Source organism: Triticum aestivum, chromosome 6D, assembly GCF_018294505.1.
Source record: "Triticum aestivum cultivar Chinese Spring chromosome 6D, IWGSC CS RefSeq v2.1, whole genome shotgun sequence".
Classification (NCBI taxonomy): Eukaryota; Viridiplantae; Streptophyta; class Magnoliopsida; order Poales; family Poaceae; genus Triticum; species Triticum aestivum.
Window position 1 is genome coordinate 392,118,906 of NC_057811.1, and position 25,622 is coordinate 392,144,527.

A 25,622-nucleotide genomic window follows, 5' to 3' on the forward strand; every position below is an offset into this window, starting at 1 on the left:
GATTCCAGTTGCCTAGTGAGTTGCTCTCGTATTGCTAAACTAAGTTTTGGGATCTTCATGATATGGCAACTTGGATAAGATCATCTAACATCAAACAGTTATTTCTTTATGCTGGGGTATGTAGGCGCGAGTTTACTTGCAAGTTGCTTGTCTAGTTATGGCTTCGCAGTTCGCACCATCTGAAAAATCGTGCCTTCAGAGTTCAATTGAAACTTCAAAGCTCAGTTTTGAAAATTAACCGGTTAAGTGTGGTTTGTGAGATGTCGAGGGAGGTTTTATAAGATCTCAAGGAATTTGGGAATAAGAGTGCATCGATAAAAGGTGGTGAAATTGGAGATGTTTGTGGATAATGGCATGCCCACATATATATATTAAGTATACATATTTCTCAGTTACATTTGTTGTCTCTGTACTAGTAGTGTCAAAAACGCTCTTATATTATGGGACGGAGGGAGTACATGACAATCTACATTTGTTTCTAGCAGTAGCACATTTTTCTTGCTGTTTTCACTTTTGTCATATTTACTCTGTTTCCAAGGATAGTACAATTTGTTTTGCCTTCCTCGTTGACAAGTAAATTTTCAGAAAACCTAGATAGATCAGCTTGGGCCATATATCTTACTCCCTCTGTAAACTATTATAAGAGTGTTTAGATTACTGAAGTAGTGATCTAAACGCTCTTACATTAGTTTACGGAGGGAGTACTTCTTTAGGTTTAGCTTGCCTTACTGCATGCCCTTAGTGACAAGGTCTGTTGGGGAATTTTAATAATTTCGTGGGTTAGATCCAGCCACACCACACTGAATTGATCTTTGTTGTCTATGAGGTGGTTATTAGAGATGAACTCTGAAGTTCCTGTCTTGTCCACTATGACCTGGACAATGAAATGCAGGGCTTGACTTATTCCTAATGTTCCCTATAAGCGCTATTGTATGTGGAACAGCTTGAATTGATTGATAAGTTGTTGATTATGCTTGCCTGTCCACAGCATGAAACTTTGCTGAAATCAATGATTAAGTGTAGGTTCTTGACCTGTAGTGGGATTTAATTTTTGCAGCTTTAGTTGTTTTTAGTATCTCCTAATAAGTACAGTCTAGAGTTGAGGCTTCCCATTCCCCAGTCTTGACCTGATGCATTATGAGGCAGGTTTAGCTTATGTGCTTCAATAATACATCACAGTCTAACCTAATGGTTATCATTTTATCAAGTAAACTGTGTATTTGTTAACACTTCTGAAGAGCGCCATTTCTTTTTGGCCTTGAAGAGCTATAGTTCAAATAGACACAAAGAACACAGTATAGACTATAGATGCCTGAGCAAAGATACTGACTATATTTTACAGACCTGTTGGTACCTGACTACCTGAGAAGTTAAGATGTAATTCAGACATGTGTTCTAATATCTAAAGAAACGGGAAAAAAACTCGGTAAATGTATAACAAGCCATTATAGACATATCTTTGGGAAAATAAAGCTGATGAAGCGATGGAGATACCTGGTCTTTCATGAAAGTCTATGTGTACACTATGTTGCCCTCTAATTAAGTTATAGTGTAGTTTAGGTCCAAGTGGCAATGTTTTGTACAGAAGACACATCAGACATCCCCTGTTATTTATGTTCTGGGCTGCAATCTTGTTGTAATCATGTAATGACCTGTTCCTTTGGAAAGATAAATATTCACTGGCATTATTGCCACAGATAGAAGGACTTGACAGATTCCAGAAGGCCTGGCCAAATTAGCTCTGCTCTTAGCAGTTAGACAAGCACCGCCATCGCCGCTGCTCTTTCTGTCATTATAAATAGGGATTTGGAATAAACGGAGGCTGCACATCACTCACTTTCAGCTTCCAAGCCCACACAGTTTTTGGATGTTATTTAATAGGGTCTGTTTAGGACACATCTAGATGTGACATAGTTATGTCACATCTAAGCTGATGTTCACTCTGTTTATGGTCTGTTTTTTTCATTTTTTTTTTGTTTCTTGTTGTTGCATTATATATTTGTGGGAGCTTAGATGTGACATCCTTAAAAAATATCTAGATGTGAATTAGACAAACTGTTTAGTTTACAGTTGTAACTTACCAGGCTAGGACCGATTTTCGGCCGGAATCGAAACGACGGACGGAGAAGTGTATTTTTTTACAGGGGTATTTAAAAAGAAAAACGACAATCCAAACATGGCCATGTAAAGGCCAGTAGGATGATTCTCTTATCTAAAAAAGGCAGGTTACTCCTGGCTAGATGCCAGGTGGTGGTGGCTGAGTTCATGAATTGTACTGTATCTCTTTTGCCGAACCTTGCTCTGATCTGCTATATTTGCTCAATGTAGATGAGCCTAGTCCATGAATCCTAGCTAGATCCCACATTTAGGTTAATCACATCATGGTTACATAATGTGCTGGTTATCAGTGGTTCCGGTTCTATTCCAGCTGGTAAATCACATCATGGTAGACCTGAGACTGCATTAGCATATACTCCCTCCGTTCCTAAATATAAGTCTTTGTAGAGATTTAACTATGGACTGCATATGGATGTATATAGATGCATTTTAAAGTGTACATTCACTCATTTAGCTCCGTATGTAGTTCATAGTCATAGTGGAATCTCTACAAAGACGTATATTTAGGAATGAAGGGAATACTATATTTATTTCTGAATCTTGTTGGTTTTACATGGTAGCCCTCAGCTGTTCTCTTAAAGTGAGTTCCATAGATAATTCCTGTGACCAATCCTCAGTCACATGGTGCGTGCACCCACATAGGAAAGATCGCACACAAATAATCACTAACCAGTGGAGATGATCTGGAGATATGTTTCTTCTTGTCTTTGGCCCGGGGCAGTATCCCATTTACCAGAGTGGAGATGGCCTGGACTCTGGAACCATGTATCCTGATGCTTCTTCTTGTCTTCGGCTTCAGACAGTATCTCTCTCATTCTTTTATAATGTGGTTGGATCCTGACATCTCATCTTCGTGTTCTTTATTTTTTTTAAAGAAAATTGGTGTGCACCACTAGTCTTTTATACTGGCATGGTACTGTGAATCGACAGTTCACAATATTTGTGCAGTTGGAGAATCTGAAGTGCAGGTTTCCATTCCTCGCCACACTTGGAGGACTTTGAAATGTAGGGATGGAGCAAGGATTCCAAAGAGAAACTTCTCTTTCCTCCACATTTTGGAGGATTTTAAGCACAAATTTCATACCAATTCCCCATTTGAAAAAAAAAGAAAAGAAATTGCAATGTGGAACAAATGAATTGCTCTAAATATACCAACCAGCAGGAATCTAATCCCCCTAAAAAAAAAGTAGGAATCTAATCTTTCAAGCATTTTTGTACGGAAGAAGCATATATGCTCAAGCCTGTGTTACAGAGTTTTCTGAAGGAGTTTGAGGTGATCTCTCGGAGAGACGTTTTCGTCCAGAAATTTATCTGTAGTTTCGCCGTGTGAAGCACCGAACGTATGCATGTTGCACCCGCAAAAAAAGAAGAAGAACGTATGCATGTTTTTATAATATGCTCGATATTTTTTTCATCATTTTTCTTCCTTCTGTTCCAAGTAGGCATTAAATCCCTTTGAGAATTTCACGACGATATCACTCACCAAACATTCGTAAAAATCAAAAGAATACAAAAATGAGGTTACAACTTAATCATTTTCCGATGAAAAATGTGTGTGCTCCGCAGATTCATAACTCTATCATACACACACGCGAATCGGTCGTACAAGTAACGTACTGCCTCGATCGAAATCAAGACATGTAGAAGTCATTAGGCTTGAACAAATTCACGATGTGATTGAATCCGATCTTTAAATTAATCAGGCCAAAGAAATGGCAAATAATAATACAATATCCATCGAGCCCTCTCTCAAAAGGAAGAACAGAACAATAATAAAGCACCAGATGTATCGGACCGGTGCAAATGGATTCGCCAAAAGGAGGAGAAACAAAATAAAATCAAGACATATAAATCAAAGCACGCGCATGCATCGATCAAAGCGCACGCGCGTGCCTCGAATCAGCGTAGCGTAGAGCCATACATAGCGAATTAGTGATCTTCTTCTTCCTGCCTTCCTCCTCCTCGCAGCGAACTGACTCGGGCCGGGGCGCGCTTACTGCAGGTAGTAGGCGAAGAAGGAGAGCACGGTGGCCCCGAGCACGGCGCCGACGGCCGGGACGGCTGCGGCGGCGGAGCCGGCGACGGCGGCGCCGGGGGCCGGGGCCATGGCCGGGGCTTCGGCGGCGAGGGCCACGGTGGCGGAGGCGGCGACAAGGACGGCGCAGGCGATCTTCTTCATCTCCATCTCTTCTTGGTCGAGGTGGTGGTCTCGGACGAACGCGCGTACGAGAGCACCGGAGCCGGAGAAGAACGGAGGGGAGGAAGAAGTGCTCCGGCTGATGCTCTGTGGGTTGTCCTTGTTGCTTTGCCTGAGGAAGGACGGGAGGGCGGGGGCCGCCATTTATAGGGCTGATCTTGGGGAGTGGCCGCCATGTGGAGGCGTCTACGTGCGTTCACGTGCATGCGAGCGCGAGGCGGGCGGGCGGCCGGGCGGTAATCTCTCGCCCGGAGGGAACGCGTCGTCGCGCGCATGGTTCGTTAAATTTGAACGCGTCGTCCTTCTGGCTTGGTAAGCACGCGCGCGTTTGCCCGTTCTGTGCATATACAGAGAGAAAAAAGAAGGCGAACGCTACGCTAGGTCCGGTCGACCGGCCCAATTTTCGACTGGTCGCCGTGCAAGCGTTGGATCCAGCCGCATGTGCCGTCAGATCCATGAAAAAAAAAAGAAACATCCCCTTTCCAGCCCCTCGCATTGCTCGCGCACAGCACCTAACACCTCCCACCACCTCACTTGCAGCACGGTGGCGGTGGCATGCTCGCAGTTGCCGCTCGCATGCGCTGTCGGATGCAATACCGGTGCCCGCTGGTCCGCCCTACGCAGCAAAATGTGGTGTCGGTTGCAACTTTTGATGTAAGCCATCGCTATGGCCAGTCGTTGTGGTAGCACCCGGTGGCAACCGTTCCAGCACGTGATGTCGTGGATGCAGCATCCGAGTGACGCCGTTGTAGCATCTAGTGACCATGGTTCCAGCACATGGTGGCCGCGGACGTAGCATTCTGGGAGCCGCTGTCGTGGGAGTAAGTATGACAGTAAGAATAGGGGGTACGTAGGAGGAGGTAAGGCCCTAGCTACGGTGAGGTTGTGCACGCAAGGTTTACGAGTTCAGGTCCTTCTCGGAGGAAGTAATAGCCCTACGTCTCGGTGCCCGGAGGCTTGGTCGATTGGATTATGCGTGAGAGTTACCCGGGGGTGAACCCTTGTGCCAGAGGGGAGGGGTGGCTTATATAGAGTGCGCCACCCCTTCCCAGGCCTCAGTTACACAGGGGTTTAATGTAGATTAAGACAGACGTTATTGGTAACGCCCGCTATAATGACTATTAATGACCTTTAAGGCTACAGAGTGAACGCCTGACTGTTGCCATCCAGAGGTGGCTTTAGATCTTCTGTAATCCGAGTGATTCTCCCTGAGGTCGAGTGACTCTATCATAGTCGACTGGAATTGGGATATCCGAGTGGTATATCTGGTCGAGTGGATTGCACTCCATGGTGATTTCAATCGGTATCTTCGGTTGTACTTTGAATGTCTTTGGCTCTGGGGTAGTGTCCTTGGGTAGGGCGTCTAGGTCAGGCCTATGACCCTACCCTAGGTACATGTCATCGTAGGTGCATGTCATCGTCATTAGCCCCCGAATGGACTGAGGTTCGAGTGAAGAAGGGTTGAAGTTGACTCCGACTCAATTCTTATGCTTCGGAGGCATTTTACTGGAGTCTGGAAATCATGCTGAAGCTTCAACCTTGTTTGAGTCGCCTTGATCGATTCAGAGGTCGCCGAGTGAATTATACTGACAATCTTCGAGTGTTATTATGGTGCGAAATCTTCGGCGCGATTGATTGCTTTGCGGTTCCCGGATCTCACGGGATTCAAAATTTTGGAGAAGCGCGCGGGACGGGGCATGCCGCAGTAATCGGAGTGGATAGATAGGGGCGCCTCGATTTTCATGCCACATTTTCCCCACGTATCGGGTGCGCGACAGTTGCGGTATTTGACGGGATTGCTCGGGCCCACGGGTCAGCCACTCGGAAGTAGGTCCATAAAAGGCGTCGAGGCCGATGCGTTGCACAGTGCGCCTCATTCTCCCTCTGCTTCCTCTGCTTCTCCACCGTGCCCTCCTCCACCCTCGACGCCCCCGTTCCGCCCGTGTGCACTCCGCCGCAATGGTGAAGGACAAGACGGCGGCTTTGGAGCGCGCGAAGAAGGCGACGACGACGACGAAGGGCAAGAAGACGGCTCGGGGGACATCGTCGCGGTCCGTCTGCCGTCGGGCTGGATCCAGGGGGGACTGGATCCGCTCCACCGTCGAGCGGGATGACCTGGAGAGGCTTGCTGAGGACGGCTTGATTGCCGTTGGATCTTGGAGGCTGCCGGAGGGGGAAACCGAGCCTCAGCCGCGCGAGGGTCAGCGTGTCCTCCTCGCCACCCATGTTGACCGAGGTTTTTCTCTTCCTCCGCACCCGTTCTTTAGGGGTTTCTTGAACTTTTTCGGTGCTCAAATCCACCATTTCCCTCCAAACGCCATCACGTACCTTGCTGCGTTTATCTCGATGTGTGAAAATTTTCTGGGTTGTCAACCACACTTGGGTCTGTTCAAACACATATTTACTTGTCGTTCTCAGTCGGTGAAGAAGGCAAATCCGAGTGACGAAAAGACCCATGTGATCTAGATGTGTGGGGGTTTAGGGATCCAGACTAGGGGTAGGAGTACTTCCCGAGTCAGTTCACCTGGTTCTATTGCAAGGACGTCCCGACTCCCGGTCAATCGACCGGTCTCCCCCCTTTCACTATGGAGCGACTTCGTCAACCTTCTACGTTGGTTGTGACCCCAGAGGAGAAAGGCGAGGTATCTCTTTTAGTCGACCAGGTTGTGAACTTAGTTCTGGAGGGTGTGACTGGCATGGATTTGTTAGAGGTGTTCCTCAGTCGACGCATCTAGCCTCTCCAAGCTCGAGACCACCCGATGTGGATGTACTCAGGCCCTGGAGACACCGCTCGGGTCCACCCAGAGGAGGTCGCCGAGGAGATGGTGGCTCAGTGGCTGCGAAGCGTCACCGGGAACAAGGACAACCCCAGGGGGTCCAGGAGAGTTCAGCCATTCGACAACACCCGTGAGCCGGAAGAGGTTAGGCTCAAAATACCGAGTGTTTTTCTCTTTGATTTGCAACTGCTTCTTGAATCTGACTGATTTTTGTTGACTTGTGCCTTGCAGATGTACACCAAGATGTACTCGATGCCCAACGGGGAACAGTTCCAGGAGGGAGGGGAGATCGCAAGCGAGAGTGCCGACTGGCAGTCTGAGGACGAAAGTGATGAAGACATCGAAGACTCCAACAGCAGTGGAGGTTGACTCGCCGCCTTGCTCTGAGCAGCGTTCCAAGCAATCACATGATCCAGCAGGTGGACGCGTCAAAGCTGCCCAGCCAAGTACGCAGGTTCCGAAGCGCACTCGGACGTCTACCCCTGAGCCATCAGAGAAGGCTGCGAAGCAGCCCAAGGTCCCGCCATCGAAGCCCCAGAAGGCCCTGCCCAAAATCAAGGTGGATGTCCCTGTTGCTTCTGCGTAAGTGTTTCTCCTCTCTGCTTTGCTTTGCTCGAGAACTTCTATGTTATTGTCGACTCATTTTCTTGTTTGACTGAGTGAGTTTTGGAACTTTCATCGCTGCTACTTCTGGGACGTCCATGGATATTGACAAGGGGCAAGATGAAGAGGAAACTGCAGACGCGGCCACCTCTCGAGCAAGTACAACTCCACAGTCATGTTCTTACTTTGTCAATTGTTCTGACGGTTGATTGAATGTCTTACGGTCGAGCGTTTTGCAGTGCCACCGAATGTTATCGAACTTCCAGATGACGATGACCACGAAGTAGAGCCCCAAAAGAATACAGGGAGAAGGAGCAGGACTCTGAGCAAGAAGGTGCCTGCCAGCAAGGTGTCTCACTCGACATCAGCGCCAGACCCAGTCATTCAGCAACTTGGTGATCCAATTTGAACTTCTATTTCTTTTGCTGACCCCGTGTCGATTGTCCAGCCTTCGGCGTCGACTGTTCAGCCTTTTGTTCCGACTATGCAACTCCAAGCTTCAGTTCCTCCAGCTACCTCGTCAGTTCCACCAGCTCCTATTTTACTATTCATCATGTCACGGAGGACCAAGTAGGCGCTGCCAAGGAAGCCATGATCCAAGCAGGCCTAATGAGGGACAAAATGAAGGTGGTGTACGAGACCAGCAAGACCGCTTATGATGCCAGCTTTGCCCTCCAAGCCAACGTCCAAGTAAGTGGGATTGTAAGTTCGTTTTTGAGTCGACTTTCAGCTTGGTCTTTGCTCTGTTAGGAACCTTTAGTGTGCATCCATCATGAGTCTGCACTTTGCATCCGCTCACCCACTGGGTGTTTCAACTTATGTTGTGTAGCTCTTTTCACTTGAGTTGGCCAGGTCGCGTCGAGTGAACTCTTGAACTCTTTGTGAAATGTTTGTTTGAAGTACTTCCATTCGGACTAGACAAGTCATACCGAGTGGGAACTGAACCAGCGGGGGCACGCTAACTGCACCCACTGCGTGTACTCCCCGAGACCGCGGTCGACTACGGGTAGTCGGCGGTGGTCTGAGATCAAATGTTTTTTACCCCTTCCACTCGTACTGGGCAGACCATGTCGAGTGGGAAATCGAACCAGTGGGGGCACGCCAAGTGCACCCACTGGGTGTAGTCCCCGAGACTACTGTTGAATGTTTGATTCGGCGGTAGTCTTAGAACTCTTTTGCCATAATAATCTGATCTTTGCATATTATCACTCGAAAGTGACTGACCCTTGTCTTTGTCGACTGACTTGTCCTATCGTTTACTGCAGAAATCCTGTGATCTTGGAGCCAAGTTTGCTGAACTGGAGAAGAATTAGATCCAACTCAACCTCGACCTGGAGCTAGCCAAAGCGAATTTGCAGAAGGCTAAGGATGAAGCAGCCGCCATGGGAGGTAATAACTTGTCGACTGGTCACCTTGCCATCTTTTCTTTTCGTCTTTTGAACTAAGTGACTCCACTCGAAAAGATGTGCGTAGTGAAAACCGACAACTCCAAGCTCGTCTGAAGAATGTTATTTCTTTAGACAAAATGAAGCAGGCTCTCGAGCAGAAGGACCTCGACCTTGCAGTAGCGCAGAAGACGGCGCGAGAGAAAACTGAACTTGCTGATAAGAAGCTGGCTTTAGTCGGCAAGTTGGAAGAAGAAAACACCAAGTTGAAGATTGCCGTTGATGAAGCAAAAAAAGAATTCGTGCAGCTGAAGAAGGACAAGGTGGCCTTGACCGACAAAGTCGAAGATCTCACTCGGAGGAGAGACGAACTGGAGACTTATCTGGGAGGCCTTGCCAAGAAGATGTTCCTTATGCTTGAAGGTACTTTCCCTCGTCTGACTGACTTACAACTGCCGACTCATCATACGACTGCCTACTCATTATTTTTCTTTGCATGCAGAATTCTGTCAAAACTTCGCGGAAGAGACTGGGCGGATTGAGACCAATCAGGACCCCATAAACTCCCCCGTCAAGGACGAAGCCGCGATGAACGTGCTGCGACTGGAATCCCGCCTCACCAGTGTTATGGACTACCTAGTTGGACTGAAAGTGGCGGTGTCGCAGATCGACACGATGCTTTGGCCAGGTGTGATGTTCTAGAATGACCTCGAGTCTCTGATGACTCGACTAAATGAAATCCCTGGTCGAGTGCAGGCGTGGAAGAAGTCATCTGCTCGTTGTGGTGCTGACATGGCTCTGTCTCTGATCCGTGTCCATTGCAAGGAAGTTAGAGAAGAGAAGCTAGCGGCTCTCAAGGTCGCCAACACCAAGAAGCTTCAATTCCAGTCCTTCATGGAGACCTTCATCGATGCTGCCACTCGCATCGCAGATGGAATCGACCTGGATGAGTTTGTCGAGCCAGCTAGTCCTCCTCCTGCCGAGTGAAAAACTTGATAACTTGACTTTATTTGCCTCGGAATGCCGAGTGATTTTGTAATCGTTAAAACCTTTCGGGCCTGACGCCCGAGTACTTCTGTTTGCGGTTCTGAACCTTGTTGGATTTATCCGAACTTGGTTTTTCCTTCGAATGTGGTTGTTTTGTCTTCACCACTTTTAGATTTCTTGACTCCGAGTGAAAGGTCTGCTCTTCACTCGGAGTAGATGTTGTACTTGTGGCAAATCTCTGAGCGCAACCATACGTTGTACTTGTGGCGCAGCTCCGAGTGCAACCATATGTTGTACTTCTGGCGCAGCTCTGAGTGCAACCATATGTTGTACTTGTGGCGCAGCTCTGAGTATGCAGCTAAGCCCCCGAGTGGGAGGATTGCTCTCCATTCGGAGTAGTTTTGTAACTTAGGCGAGTGCAGGATCGCAGCTAAGTCCCCGAGTGAGAGGGTTTCTCTTCACTCGGGGTGTTTTGTAACTTAGGCGAGTACGGGATCGCAGCTAAGCCCCCGAGTGAGAGGGTTGCTCTTCACTCGGGGTGTTTTGTAACTTAGGCGAGTACGGGATCGCAGCTAAGCCCCCGAGTGAGAGGGTTGCTCTTCACTCGGAGTGTTTCGTAACATAGGCGAGTATGGGATCGCAGCTAAGCCCCCGAGTGAGAGGGTTGCTCTTCACTCGGAGTGTTTTGTAACTTAGGCGAGTACGGGATCGCAGCTAAGCCCCCGAGTGAGAGGGTTGCTCTTCACCCATAGTGTTTTGTAACTTAGGCGAGTACGGGATCGCAGCTAAGCCCCTGAGTGAGAGGGTTGCTCTTCACTCCGAGTGTTTTGTAACTTAGGCGAGTACGGGATCGCAGCTAAGCCCCCGAGTGAGAGGGTTGCTCTTCACTCGGAGTGTTTTGTAACTTAGGCGAGTACGGGTGAGGGAGTCCTGGACTAAGGGGTCCTCGGGCGTCCGGCCTCTTATCTGTGGGCCAGACTGATGGGCTGTGAAGACATGAAGGCCGAAGACTGTACCCTTGTCCGGATAGGACTCTCCTTGGCGTGGAAGGCAAGCTTGGCGATCAACTATGAAGATTCCTTTCTATGTAACCGACTCTATGTAACCCTAGATATCCCCGGTGTCTATATAAACCGGAGGACTTAGTCCGAATAGAGAGATACGCATTACCATAGTCATACAGGCTAGACTTCTAGGGTTTTAGCCATTACGATCTCGTGGTAGATCAACTCTTGTAATACTCATATTCATCAAGATCAATCAAGCAGGAAGTAGGGTATTATCTCCATAGAGAGGGCCCGAACCTGGGTAAACATCGTGTCCCCCGTCTCCTGTTACCATCAACCTTAGACGCACAGTTCGGGACCCCCTACCCGAGATCCGCCGGTTTTGACACTGACATTGGTGCTTTCATTGAGAGTTCCACTGTGCCATCGACGAAAGGTCCGATGGCCCCTTCGATCGTCGATAGTGACGCTGTCCAAAGGGAAACCTTCCTTCCCGGACAGATCTTCGTGTTCGGCGTCTTTGTACTGCGGGCCAACTCACTTGGCCATCTGGAGCAGATCGATAGCTACGCCCCTGGCCACCACGTCAGATTCGAAAGCTTGAACTACGTCGCGGACATCCGTGAAGACTTGATCTTCGATGGATTTGAGACCGCGACGATCGCTCCCCCTCGCTCCGATGAACATGACTTAAATCTGTCATCGGACCACAATCAGGAGATGGTTCCTAATACTGCTCTGGCCTTAGATCCGGAGCGGATTGTGCCATCCAAGGCCACGGAGTCCGCGGCGCTGGAGCCGCACACAGACTCAACCTCACGCAATACCTGGGTTACCGGAACTCCGGACTTGTCTCCAGCTATAAATTCCAAACCACGTACGCATGCGGACACCGAGCTTGATCGGTTATCGATTTTTGAGTTCAGCGCCGCAGACATCTTCCAACACTCGCCCTTGGGCGATGTGCTAAACTCATTAAAAACCTGTCCTTGGGGGAGGACTCACAGCCGAACTATGTCCGGTTTGAACTAGGGGCTGAGGATGGAGAATTTAGCTTCCCACCCGCCACCCACTTCATAGCCACTGTCGAAGACTTAACCGACGTGCTTAATTATGGCTCCGAAGACATCAACGGTATGGACGACGATGCCGACAAGGAGCAAGACCAGGACCCGCCACTCACTGGACGTTGGACGGCCACGGAGGGAGTCCTGGACTAAGGGGTCCTCGGGCGTCCGGCCTGTTATTCATTGGGCCGGACTGATGGGCTGTGAAGATACGAAGGCCGAAGACTATACCCGTGTCTGGATTGGACTCTCCTTGGCGTGGAAGGCAAGCTAAGCGACCAACTATGAAGATTCCTTCTTATGTAACCGACTCCATGTAACCCTAGATCTCTCCGGTGTCTATATAAACCGGAGAGCGTAGTCCGGATAGATATACACATTACCATAGTCATACAGGCTAGACTTCTAGGGTTAGCCATTATGATCTCGTGGTAGATCAACTCTTGTAATACTCATATTCATCAAGATCAATCAAGCAGGAAGTAGGGTATTACCTCCATAGAGAGGGCCCGAACCTGGGTAAACATCGTGTCCCCCGTCTCCTGTTACCATCGATCCTAGATGCACAGTTCGGGACCCCCTACCCGAGATCCGCCGGTTTTGACACCGACATTGGTGCTTTCATTGAGAGTTCCACTGTGCTGTCGACGAAAGGTTCGATGGCTCCTTTAATCGTCGATAGGGACGCTGTCCAAGGAGAAACCTTCCTCCCCGGATAGATTTTTGTGTTCGGCGGCTTCGTACTGCAGGCCAACTCGCTTGGCCATCTGGAGAAGGTCGATAGCTACGCCCCTAGCCATCAGGTCAGATTTGGAAGCTTGAACTACATCGCGGATACCCGTGGAGACTTGATCTTCAGTGGGTTTGAGACCGCAGCAATTGCTCTCCCTTGCCCCGATGAACATGACTTAGATCTGTCATCGGATCACGTCCAGGAGATGGTTCCTGTTGCTGCAACGGCCTTAGAACTGAAGCAGATCGTGCCCTCCGAGGACACAAAGTCCACGGCGTTGGAGCCACACACGGACTCGACATCCTGCAATATTTGCGTCAATGGAACTCCGGACTCGTATCCGGCTATAAGTTCCGGACCAGGTACGCATGCGGACACCAAGCTGGATCGGTATCGATTTTCGAATTCAGCGCCGCAGACATCTTCCAGCACTCACCTTTTGGTGACGTGCTAAACTCTTTAAAGAACTTGTCCTTGGAGGAAGACTCACAGCCAAACTATGTTCGGTTCGAGCTAGAGGCGGATGATGAGGAACTTTGCTTCCCACCCGCCACCCACTTCATAGCCACTTTCGATGACTTAACCGACGTGCTTGACTATGGCTCCGAAGATATCGACGGAATGGACGACGATGCCGACAAGGAGCAAGGCCAAGACCCGCCATTCACTGGTCGTTGGACGGCCACCTCTTTGTACGACGTGTACATGGTTGATACACCTAAAGGATCTAGCGACGACAAAGAAGAGCCAGATGTGAATAAACCCTCTGAGACGCAGTCCAAGCGCCGGCGGCCCAAACACCGCTCTAAGCCCCGGCGCTCAAAGGATAGAAACACTGGCACCGAAGAAAATAGTACTCCGGGCGACGCCGAAAACAATGAAGACCATGTTGGAGCTGCATCCGAACAGGAGGAAAACGACAACGGGCAAGATAACCCTGATGAACAGGCCATAGAAGATGACTCAGAGGACGATAGTTATCGTCCACCCTCCGAGGAGGAGACAAGCCTCGGCAACGAAGACTTCATCGTGCCTGAGGATCCTCTGGAGCAGGAGCACTTTAAGCTTCAGCTCATAGCCACTGAAAGAAGCCTGAAAAAGAAACAGCAGCAGCTTCAAGCTGAACAAGATCTGCTCGTCGACAGATGGACTGATGTCCTGACAGCCGAAGAATACGGCCTCAAGCGCCCAGCCAAGAGCTACCCAAAACGCAGACTGCTACCTCAATTCGATGAGGAGGCACCGGAGCACATATCTCCCTCACGCAATGCGGAATGACCACCACGTGGTCGAGACAGGGCGGCCGACCGGCCACCCCGCGGTCGGGATAAAGCGGCAACCCAGGCCGAACAGCAGCCTGCCCCACCGCCCCGTAAAAATAGAGACGGAAGAGTTCGGGGTCATACGTACGACCTCCGGCAGATCCTGGAGAGTAGAGCAGGACACACAAGATCGATCTACGGATCGCGAGGACGTGCCTCGAGGCACGACGACGGCTACCTATTCGGACGTGACAAACCTAACCACGCCCGGGCCGAATGCCGCAGACGGACTCCATCAGAGCTACACCACGATGCGGCCCGATATAGAGGCGCTGCACACCCTCTCTGCTTCACAGATGAAGTACTGGATCATGAATTCCCCGAGGGGTTCAAGCCCGTCAATATTGAATCATACGACGGCACAACCGATCCTGTAGTATGGATCGAGGATTTTATTCTCCATATCCATATGGCTCGAGGAGATGACCTCCACACCATTAAATACCTCCCACTAAAACTCAAAGGGCCAGCTTGGCACTGGCTTAATAACCTGCCTGAAAATTCTATCGGCAGCTGGGAGAACTTGGAAGAAGCCTTTTTGGACAACTTCCAAGGAACCTATGTCCTGCCACCAGAAGCCGACGACTTAAGCCACATAGTTCAACAACCTGGAGAATCAGCCAGAAAATTCTGGACTAGATTCTTAACCAAAAAGAACCAGATCGTTGACTGTCCGGATGCCGAGGCCCTAGCAGCCTTCAAACACAGCATCCGTGACGAATGGCTAGCACGCCACCTCGGCCAAGAAAAGTCGAAGTCTATGGCAGCCCTTACGGCTCATGACCCGCTTTTGCGCGGGTGAGGACAGCTGGCTGGCTCGTAGCAAAAACACAGCCAGCAAGGCAGGCCCCTCCGAGGCCAAAAACAGCACCGGCAAGCTCCGGCGCAATAGACACAAACGCCGAAGCAATGGCGACAACACCGATGACACCATAGTCAATGCCGGATTCAGTGGCTCCAAGTCCGGCCAACGGAAGAAGCCCTACAAAAGAAACAACGAAGGACCTTCCAGCCTGGACCGCATACTCGACCGTCCGTGCCAGATACACGGCACCCCGGATAAGCAAGCCAATCATACCAACAGGGATTATTGGGTTTTCAAGCAGGCTGGCAAGTTAAATGCCGAAAACAAAGAAAAGGGATCACAAAGTGAGGACGAGAACGAAGAGCCCCGACAGCCGAACACTGGGGGGCAGTAAATTGAAGGAAATATGCCCTAGAGGCAATAATAAAGTTATTATTTATTTCCTTATTTCATGATAAATGTTTATTATTCATGCTAGAATTGTATTAACCGGAAACATAATACTTGTGTGAATACACAGACAAACAAAGTCTCACTAGTATGCCTCTACTTGACTAGCTTGTTGATCAAAGATGGTTATGTTTCCTAGCCATTGACATGAGTTGTCATTTGATTAACGGGATCACATCATTAGGAGAATGATGTGATTGACTTGACCCATTCTGTTAGCTTAGCACACAATCGTTTAGTATTCTGCTATTGCTTTCTTCATGACTTATACATGTTCCTATGACTTGAGATTATGCAACTCCCGTTTACCGGAGGAACACTTTGTGTGCTACCAAACGTCACAATGTAACTAGGTGATTATAAAGGTGCTCTACAGGTGTCTCAAAAGGTGCTTGTTGGGTTGGCGTATTTCGAGATTAGGATTTGTCACTCCGATTGTCAGAGAGGTATCTCTGGGCCCACTCGGTAATGCACATCACTATAAGCCTTGCAAGCATTGCAACTAATGAGTTAGTTGTGGAATGATGTATTACAGAACGAGTAAAGAGACTTGCCGGTAACGAGATTGAACTAGGTATTAAGATACCGACGATCGAATCTCGGGCACGTAACATACCGATGACAAAGGGAACAACGTATGTTGTTATGCGGTCTGACCGATAAAGATCTTCATAGAATATGTAGGAGCCAATATGGGTATCCAGGTCCCGCTATTGGTTATTGACCAGAGAGTTGTCTCGGTCATGTCTACATAGTTCTCGAACCCGTAGGGTCCGCACGCTTAACATTCGTTGACGATATAGTATTTATGAGTTATGTATGTTGGTAACCGAATGTTGTTCGAAGTTTCGGATAAGATCACGGACATGATGAGGAACTCCGGAATGGTCCGGAGATAAAGATTGATACATGGGATAATAGTGTTTGGACTCCGGAAAGGTTCCGGAATCCATCGGAAGAGGTTCCGGATGTTTCCCGAAATGTTTGGGCACGAGAACACTTTATCTGGGCCAAAGGGGAAAGCCCACGAGGTTTTTGGAAAGCGCAAAAGAAAGTTTTGTGGAGTCCAGGGGCCAGACGCCAGGGTCCCTGGCGTCTGGGTCCAGACGCCGGGAACCCTGGCGTCTGGCCCTAGAGTCCAAGAAGGACTCTTGCCTTTCGGGTGAAACCGACTTTGTGGAGGCTTTTACTCCAAGTTTCGACCCCAAGGCTCAACATATAAATAGAGGGGTAGGGCTAGCACCCAAGACAGATCAAGAAACACCAAGCCGTGTGCTAGCAATCCCGTTCCCTCTAGTTTATCCTCCATCATAGTTTTCGTAGTGCTTAGCCGAAGCCCTGCGGAGATTGTTCTTCACCAACACCGTCACCACGCCGTCGTGCTGCCGGAACTCATCTACTACTTCGCCCCTCTTGCTGGATTGAGAAGGCGAGGACATCATCGAGCTGAACGTGTGCAGAACTCGGAGGTGCCGTGCGTTCGGTACTTGGATCGGTCGGATCGTGAAGACGTACGACTACGTCAACCGCATTGATAAACGCTTCCGCTTTCGGTCTACAAGGGTACGTAGACAATACTCTCCCCTCTCGTTGCTATGCATCACCATGATCTTGCGTGTGCGTAGGAATTTTTTTGAAATTACTACGTTTCCCCAACAGAAATTTCCCCCTCAAGTCAAAACGGTGAACATGATATACGCTACACACATCCCCAAAAGGGAGCATAAGCGAGCACTTCAGGACGTCTACGCGGTAGAGCCAGTCGCCCCAAAATTCAATCCGTGGTCGTCGTTCCCGATCACCTTCGATCGTCGAGATCACCCAACTAGTATCCGGCATGGCGGTTCAGCCGCACTAGTCCTTGACCCAATTATTGACGGGTTTCATCTAACACGAGTCCTGATGGACGGTGGTAGCAGCCACAACCTGCTTTATCAGGACACGGTGCGGAAGATGGGGATTAACCCCTCATGAATCAAACGAACAAAGACTACCTTTAAAGGAGTCATACCAGGCGTAGAGGCCCGCTGTACGGGCTCAATCACGCTGGAGGTGGTCTTTGGTTCCCCGGACAACTTCCGAAGCAAAGAGTTAATCTTGGATATCGTCCCCTTCCGCAGCGGCTATCACGCACTGCTCGGACGAACCGCGTTTGCTAGATTCAACGCAGTACCACACTATGCTTATCTCAAGCTCAAGATGCCCGGTCCACGCGGCGTCATAACAGTCAATGGCAATACAGAACGCTCCCTCCGAACAGAGGAGCACACCGCCACCCTAGCAGCAGAAGTACAGAGCGGCCTTCTCAAGCAGCACCATAGTACGGCTGTCGAGCCCATGGACATCATTAAGAGGTTCCGGACTACACTGCAATAGGACAGCGCGGCTCATCAAGAGCTCGATTAGCAATTCGGCCTCCGTCCCAGTCCCGATGAAGTAGTGGCATTCGTACCACGCGTACATAATTACGCACTCAAAATTCCATGGACATCGACAGAGGCACAAGCTAACCCGGGATCTACAGTTCGGCTAGACCGATCCCAGACACACATACTTTCAATTTTTCTTCTTGTTTCAGGTTCCTTTTTCCGCTGGCCTGATCACCAGTCCTTTCGAAGGATTGGCATACAACGGAGGCAGCAGCACAGGTGTGCAGGGTAACCTCTATGCGTTCTTCTTGACGGTATTTATACTTATTTCTCAGGACCCGCACGCTGCGCCCTATTGATTCCGGCATGTTAAATAGCCCGGATACTTATCGCACCATCTGTACAAGATACGCCCTGACGTATCCATCCAGTTGTAATAAAAATGGTTTGTGGCCCAGTTTCTATGGTTTTCGCTTCTTACTTCATTTTATTTCGATCTGCTTATCAGCTGCATCGGTACTCTTTTGTACGTTTCACATTCGCCAGGGGCTACTTATCGCCCCACAATACGGCAGTAAGTCCGAACACCTCATATAGATAAGTTCGGCACCCCGAATTTAGCATTATATGCATTGGCTCCGAATCATGTCTTTGGTCAATAGTTGGGTTGCCCGGCTCCTGTGCTTGCTACCCTACGTTCTGCTCTATCGGCTAGGGTAGTAAAGGGAGAACTACTGCGATTGTGCCCTGGCCTTGACCGGATGAGCACCTCAGTAGAGAAAGCCGAAAACTGACTGTCATGATACGGCGAGAGCCGGTCAGCTGTTCGAGGGTCACAAAATCGTTGGAGATTTTTTCCGCGTTATGCGAAGGATCGGCACTTCCCGATCAGATGCTGACAGCACTCTGGCTTGGACCAGGGGCTGCGCGCATGCTTTATTATAAAACTCCTATGGCTAAGTGAGGGCGTTTAAGCTGTATAGTCTGATTGCCTTGTTCGTTGCGCTAAACAACTCCTTCAAGGACCATATAATTGGATCAAGATTGTTTAGATTCCACCCCGAACACCTCCGTACTACCTACGCGAGGGCAGAAGCCGACGACTGGCCAACCCTCAGATTGCATACAACACGGCCGCACAGGAGGAAACAATTAAAGCATAACGAAATTACATTACAAAACAGGCTTTGTTTTCATAATACAAGGCAAAGGCAACACAAATGTTTTCATTCGAAAATAATGTCCTGCCCGCACTCAGCTGCTGCAAGTCGAGACCCTTCTATGACATCCGCAAAATATCGCTCGGGTGTGCGGTGCTCCTTGCCCTCCGGCAGCCCTCTGGCCACTTCAACGACGTTCATCTTCGCCCACCACATCTTGCAACGAGCGAAGGCCATGCGGGCACCTTCAATACAGGCAGAGCGCTTGACGACGTCCAGCCGAGGACAGGCGTTCACCATCCGCCTCACGAGTCCGAAGTAGCTGCCAGGCATAGCTTCGGCTGGCCATAGCCGGATTATCAAATCCTTCATGGCTACTTCGGCCACCCTATGCAGCTCCACCAGCTGTTTCAGCTGATCGGTGAAGGACACGGGAGGTTCTGGCGCCGCATATTGCGACCAGAATAGCTTTTCCGCCGAACCCCCTCCTTCAGCTTGATAGAACTCCACGACGTCTGATACACTGTGTGGTAAATCCGCAAAAGCCCCTGGGGAACTCCAAACCCAGGTTAGTAAAAGGTACCGCTTCTCCGCATACTTGCTTTGCATCTTAAATGCCTTACCCGCCGCGATCTTCTGGGCCTCCTGGATTTCCCGGAGGGCGGCCTGGGCGTCATTCCGTGCGGCCTCCATGCTCTGACGAGCCTTGGCGAGTTCGGTCCCTTGAACTGACGCATCATGCTCCAAGGCCTCGCATTTCTTCACCGCATCCTGGAGCTCTTGCTGGATTTCTTTGACCCGGGCCTTGAGCTTCTTACGGGCGGCTTCCTGCTTGCAGCCTTCTCCTCGTCCTCGCCCAGAGCCTTCGTCAGGGCCTCGACCTCGGTCGCGGCTCCTGCACATATTATGACACTACAGTCAATACACATCGCCTATGCTTTCCGAATATACAGCAAGTCGTTACTCACCTTGCTTCTCCTGGAGCGGAACCTTAACCTCGCCGAGCTCGCTCTCGGTCCGCTCCAGCCTCTGCCTCAGTTCAGAGACTTCGGCAACATGCGAGGTTGCGGCCAACAACGACGCCTGCTTATGCATACATATCACGTTAGTCTCCTACAATAAAAGATTGATCCTCTGTCCGGTTCTTCTCGCCGAGCACCGGACAGTGTCTCAGGGGCTACTGACTACATGGGGTTTTTCTCTTTCTATGTCACTTACCTCGAAACTTGTCAACAGGTTGCTGCAGGCTTCGTTCAGTCCACTCTTGACGGACTGAACCTTCTCGATCACCGCGCCCATAAGGACATGGTGCTCGTCCATAGCGGAGGCGCCTCGTAGCGCCTCCATTAGGTTATCCGGCGTCCCCGGATGGACAGGGACCACCGGCGGAAGCGGCGCACCCCCCTCCTTCAAAGGGGGCTGCTCGCCCGACTCCGGAGCCATATGGGTCTCCGGAATCGTATTCGGCTGAGGGCCAAACTGGATGCGGCCCTCTTCGCCAGTCTCCATGGGGATCGGCTCCCCCATGTGTCCGACAGTGGAGGTCTCGCCTTGTGGCGCCTCCCGGACAGCGTCCTGGGCTCCTCCCTTCGTAGCGGTCCTCCGGGACAACACTTCGGTGTTGTCCCTGGCCCCGGGGGAGTAAGCAGGCGGTGGCGACATGCTCGCCATCTCCGACGGAGCCAACGAACCTCCAGACGAGGATCGTTGGATTACGTCGCGGGCCGGACTGCAATAGTACAGTTAACTATGTCAAGATAATGGAGAGAAAGGGCAGGATGTGCGCACGAGCGAGCCATGTCACTTACGATGCAGCCTGGGGCTTAGTGCGGGGGCGTCGTTCCGGACTGCAGTCAACGTCCCACGCGGTGTTGACCGCTGGGACGCCCTTCCCCTTCTTGAGCGTTTCCGCCTCCAGATGCGCCGAAGCCGCCTTCTTCTTCTTCCTCTCCTCAGGGGGAGGGTTGTTTTCTTCCTCCTCCTCCTCTTCCTCGTCATTGTCCTCAGGGACAGAGGAATGAGCTTCGTCGTCTTCGGACGTCGCGTCCAAAGTGCCCTTGCGACGGGGGCCACTCTTGGCCCCCTTTGCCTTCTTCTTGGCCTTCTTCTCCGGCGCCTTATATGGCACCGACACCAGCATCTTCGCTAGACGCGGGATGACTGGTTCTTCACGCAGCGGAGCCGGACACTGGATCCGCTTCGCCCTCTCCATCCAGTCCTGAAAGAGCAATAATAAAAGCTCAGACATCATCCTCGAAACAATTAAGTTGGGGATACGACAAAAATAACATACCTCGCTGGCGGGGTGTTTACAATCGTGACCACGGTCTGAATCCGTGGCTGGTGGCTTCTCGTTGCCCTTAAAAAGCAACTTCCAGGCGCCTTCATGAGTAGTCTTGAAGAGCCTTACCAAAGTCTGGTGCTTCTTCGAATTGAACTCCCATAGAGGGCGGCTTCGGCGCTGGCACGGAAGAATCCGGCGAACTAGCATCACCTGGATTACATCGACGAGCTTGACATTCTTGGTCACCATGCTTTGAACGCGCGTCTGCAGCGCTATCAGCTTGTCAGGTGAACACCAGTCCGGACTCTTCTCGACCTAGGAGGAGAGTCGCATGGGAGCGCCGGAGCGGAATTCGGCAGCTGCGGCCCAGGTGGTGCCGCGAGGTTCAGTGATATAGAACCATTGCTTTTGCCACTCCTTTACTGTGTCCACAAAAGTGCCCTTGGGCCAGGAGACGTTGGACAGCTTACTCACCATGGCTCCTCCGCACTCCGCGTGCTGGCCATCCACCACCTTCGGCTTCACGTTGAAGACTTTGAGCCACAACCCGAAGTGGGGTTGGATGCGGAGGAAGGCCTCACACACGACGATAAACGCCGAGATGTTGAGGAAGGAATTCGGGGACAGATCATGGAAATCTATCCCATAATAATACATCAGCCCGCGGACCAAAGGGTGGAGTGGAAACCCTAGCCCAAGGAAGAAATGGGGATGAATACTACCCTCTCGATGGGCTTCGGCATGGGGACGACTTGTCCCTCGGCCGGCAGACGGTGGGCGATCTCCTTCGCCAAATATCCGGCCGCCCGAAGCTCAGTAATGTCCTCCTCCTTGACGGAGGAGACCATCCACTTGCCCTGACCACCGGATCCGGACATGGTTGCTTGAGTGGAAAGGAGATGAGAACTTGGGCGCTGGAGCTCGAGATTGGAAAGGCGGAGACAGAGAGAGGGAGCCTGAGAAGAGGAAGAGGGAATCCTTATCCCCTTATAAAGGCAGCAAATATTAAACGCCTCCTCCCTCGCCTTAAGATTCGCCTATTCCCAAGGGTTGTATAAACGGCATGGTTGGGTTACCCATGCCCGCATTGATGAGAATCCCGCGATAAGGGGACACGATCTCTGCTTTCACAAGACGTGCCAATGGCAACTGCGTCTCGGGACGTCGGGCGTCGAACATGAAAACGGTTTGGAATTATGACCGGTCGGACGTAATGTCGCGCTGCAAAAAGTTGTCAGCGGATAGAACTCGTGTAAATATATATATATATATATATATATATATATATATATATATATATATTCTCTTTCCGGTTGTGTATGGTGTGTGTAACAGGTCCAGATACAATCATCGCATCCGAAGACTATCTTGGAGTTCGGAAGGAGGGAACCCGCCTTGCAATGCCTAAGACAATCTGCGCACCGGACTCCTCATCATTGAAGCTAGGTTCAGGGGCTACTGAGGGAGTCCTGGACTAAGGGGTCCTCGGGCGTACAGCCTGTTATTCATTGGGCTGGACTGATGGGCTGTGAAGATACGAAGGCCGAAGACTATACCCGTGTCCGGATTGGACTCTCCTTGGCGTGGAAGGCAAGCTAGGCGACCAACTATGAAGATTCCTTCTTATGTAACCGACTCCATGTAACCCTAGATCTCTCCGGTGTCTATATAAACCGGAGAGCGTAGTCCGGATAGATATACACATTACCATAGTCATACAGGCTAGACTTCTAGGGTTAGCCATTATGATCTCGTGGTAGATCAACTCTTGTAATACTCATATTCATCAAGATCAATCAAGCAGGAAGTAGGGTATTACCTCCATAGAGAGGCCCGAACCCGGGTAAACATCGTGCCCCCCGTCTCCTGTTACCATCGATCCTAGACGCACAGTTCGGGACCCCCTACCCGAGATCCGCCGGTTTTGACACCGACAACCACCTCTTCATACGATGTGTACATGGTTGATACACCTAAAGAAGCTAACGACGACGACAAAGAAGATCCAGTTGAGAATAAACCTCCTGAGACACAGTCCAAGCACCGGCGTCCTAGACGTCGTTCTAAGTCACGTCGTTCAAAGGACAGCAACACTGGCCCGGAGAAAATAATACTTCGGACGATGCCGAAAACAATGAAGACCCTGTTGGAGCAACATCCGAACAGGAGGAACAAGAAAACAGGCAAGCCAGCCCTGATGAATAGGCCACAGACGACAATTCGGAGGACGATAACTACCTTCCGCTCTTCGAAGATGAGGCAAGCCTTGGCGACAAAGACTTCATCGTGCCTGAGGAAATGCTCGAGCAGGAGCACTTCAAGCGCAGGCTAATAGCCACTGCAAAGAGCCTGAAAAAGAAGCAGTAGCAGCTTCAAGCTGACCAAGACCTGCTCAATGACAGGTGGACTGATGTCCTGGCAGTCGAAGAATACGGCCTCAAGTGCCCAGTCAAGAGCTACCCGAAACGCAGATCACTACCTCAGTTCAATGAGGAGGCGCCGGAGCCCATACCTCCCTCGCGCAATGCGGACCGACCACCACGCGGTCGGGATAGTACGGCGGATCGACCGCCCCGCGGTCCGGATAAAGCGGCAACTCAAGCCGAACACCAGACCGCCCCACCTCGCTATAAAGGCAAGAATAAAACAGCTCCGGGTTGTACTTACGACCTTCGAAAGGACTTGGACAGTAGAACAGGACACGCAAGGACGATCTACGGATCGCAAGGGCATACCTCGACACGTGACGACGGCTACCTATTCGGACGTGACAAACCTAGCCACTCCCGGTCCGAAAACCGCAAACGGACTCCTTCGGAGGTACGCCGCAGTGTGGCCCAACATAGAGGCGCCGCATACCCTCTTTGTTTCATTGACGATGTAATGGAGCATGAATTCCCAGATGAGTTCAAACCCATGAATATCGAATCATACGACGGAACAACGGATCCCGTAGTATGGATCGAGGACTTCCTCCTCCATATCCACATGGCCCGCGGAGATGACCTTCATGCCATCAAATACCTACCACTAAAACTCAAAGGACCAGCTCGGTACTGGTTAAACAGTCTGCCGGAAAATTCTATTGGCAGCTGGGCAGATTTGGAAGACGCCTTTCGTGACAACTTCCAAGGAACATATGTCCGGCCACCGGATGCCGATGACTTAAGTCACATTGTCCAGCAGCCCGGAGAGTCAGCCCGGAAGCTCTGGACTAGGTTCTTAGTTAAAAAGAACCAAATCGTCGACTGTCCGGACGCGGAAGCCCTTGCGGCCTTCAGACACAGCGTCCTGGAAGAATGGATTGCACGCCACCTCGGTCAAGAAAGACCTAAATCCATGACAGCCCTTACTGCTCTAATGACCCGCTTTTGCGCGAGAGAAGACAGCTGGCTCGCTCGTAGAAGCAACAGCACCAGCGACTCGGGCACTTCTGAAATCCGAGACGGCAATGGCAAGCCACGACGAAGCAAACACAACAGTCGCAATGATAATGAAAGATCACGCGACACAATGGTCAACACCGGATTCAGCAATCCCAAGCCCGGTCAACGGAAGAAGCCATTCAAGGCGAACCAAGACGAACCATCCAACCTAGACAGAATATTGGACCGACCCTGCCAGATTCACGGCCACCCCGATAAACCAGCTAATCATACCAACAGAAACTGCTGGGTCTTGAAGCAGGCCGGCAAGCTCAACGCCGAACACAAGGGGAGGAGGCCGCCAGGCGACAGGGACGACGGAGAGTCTCACCAACACAATACCGGGGGTCAGAAACACTCTCCCCCCGAGGATCGACTAATCCCGGAGCGGAAATAGCAGTTCGGCTTTCGCCGCCCAAGTCATATACCTGCAAAATTTGTACCGCGCATACATCACTATGCACTCAAGATACCATGGGCATTGGCGGAAGCACAATACGGACAAGCCTGCAAACATTCTTGTAACATTTTTTATCTATTTTCTTTTTATTTCTTTCTTCACTATCTCTTTACAACAGGTGACGAAAAGGACAAATATTTAAAATTGACTCTATCAGAGTTCGGATCCGTACACTCACCTAAGGGGCTACCTCCATCAAGGATTCCCCTCGCCGAGGACAGGCGGCGCAGACGTGCGATGGGAGGTTCAAATAACTTTTTGTAGACCGCACTCTTTATTTCGAGCCTGTAATATGCCTTTTTTCCTCCGCCTTCGACCATGGGCATGTCAAATAGCCGGGGTTGTGGCCTTTATATATACAGTAATCATAGGCATATCGCTCAGGTCCCAGTAAACATTATCCGAATTAATCATTCATGTCTTTTCACCAATGACTATGGCTCCTAGGGTTGTTTCACAGGTATACCTCGGCA

At 50.3% G+C, this 25,622-nt stretch overlaps 1 protein-coding gene across 1 annotated transcript; it reads right to left on the minus strand.

The window, feature by feature from the left end:
* Positions 1 to 3,792: 3,792 nt before the first annotated feature.
* Positions 3,793 to 4,474, minus strand: LOC123141711 (arabinogalactan protein 23). The gene has a single exon (XM_044560792.1). The coding sequence runs from the start codon at positions 4,457 to 4,459 to the stop codon at positions 4,112 to 4,114; it is 348 nt and encodes a 115-aa protein (XP_044416727.1). The 5' UTR covers positions 4,460 to 4,474; the 3' UTR covers positions 3,793 to 4,111.
* Between the last annotated feature and the right edge of the window lie 21,148 nt (positions 4,475 to 25,622).

Coding starts and splice junctions, on each gene's coding strand:
- LOC123141711 (XM_044560792.1), bottom strand. CDS start 4,459: ATGGCGGCCCCCGCCCTCCCGTCCTTCCTCAGGCAAAGCAACAAGGAC.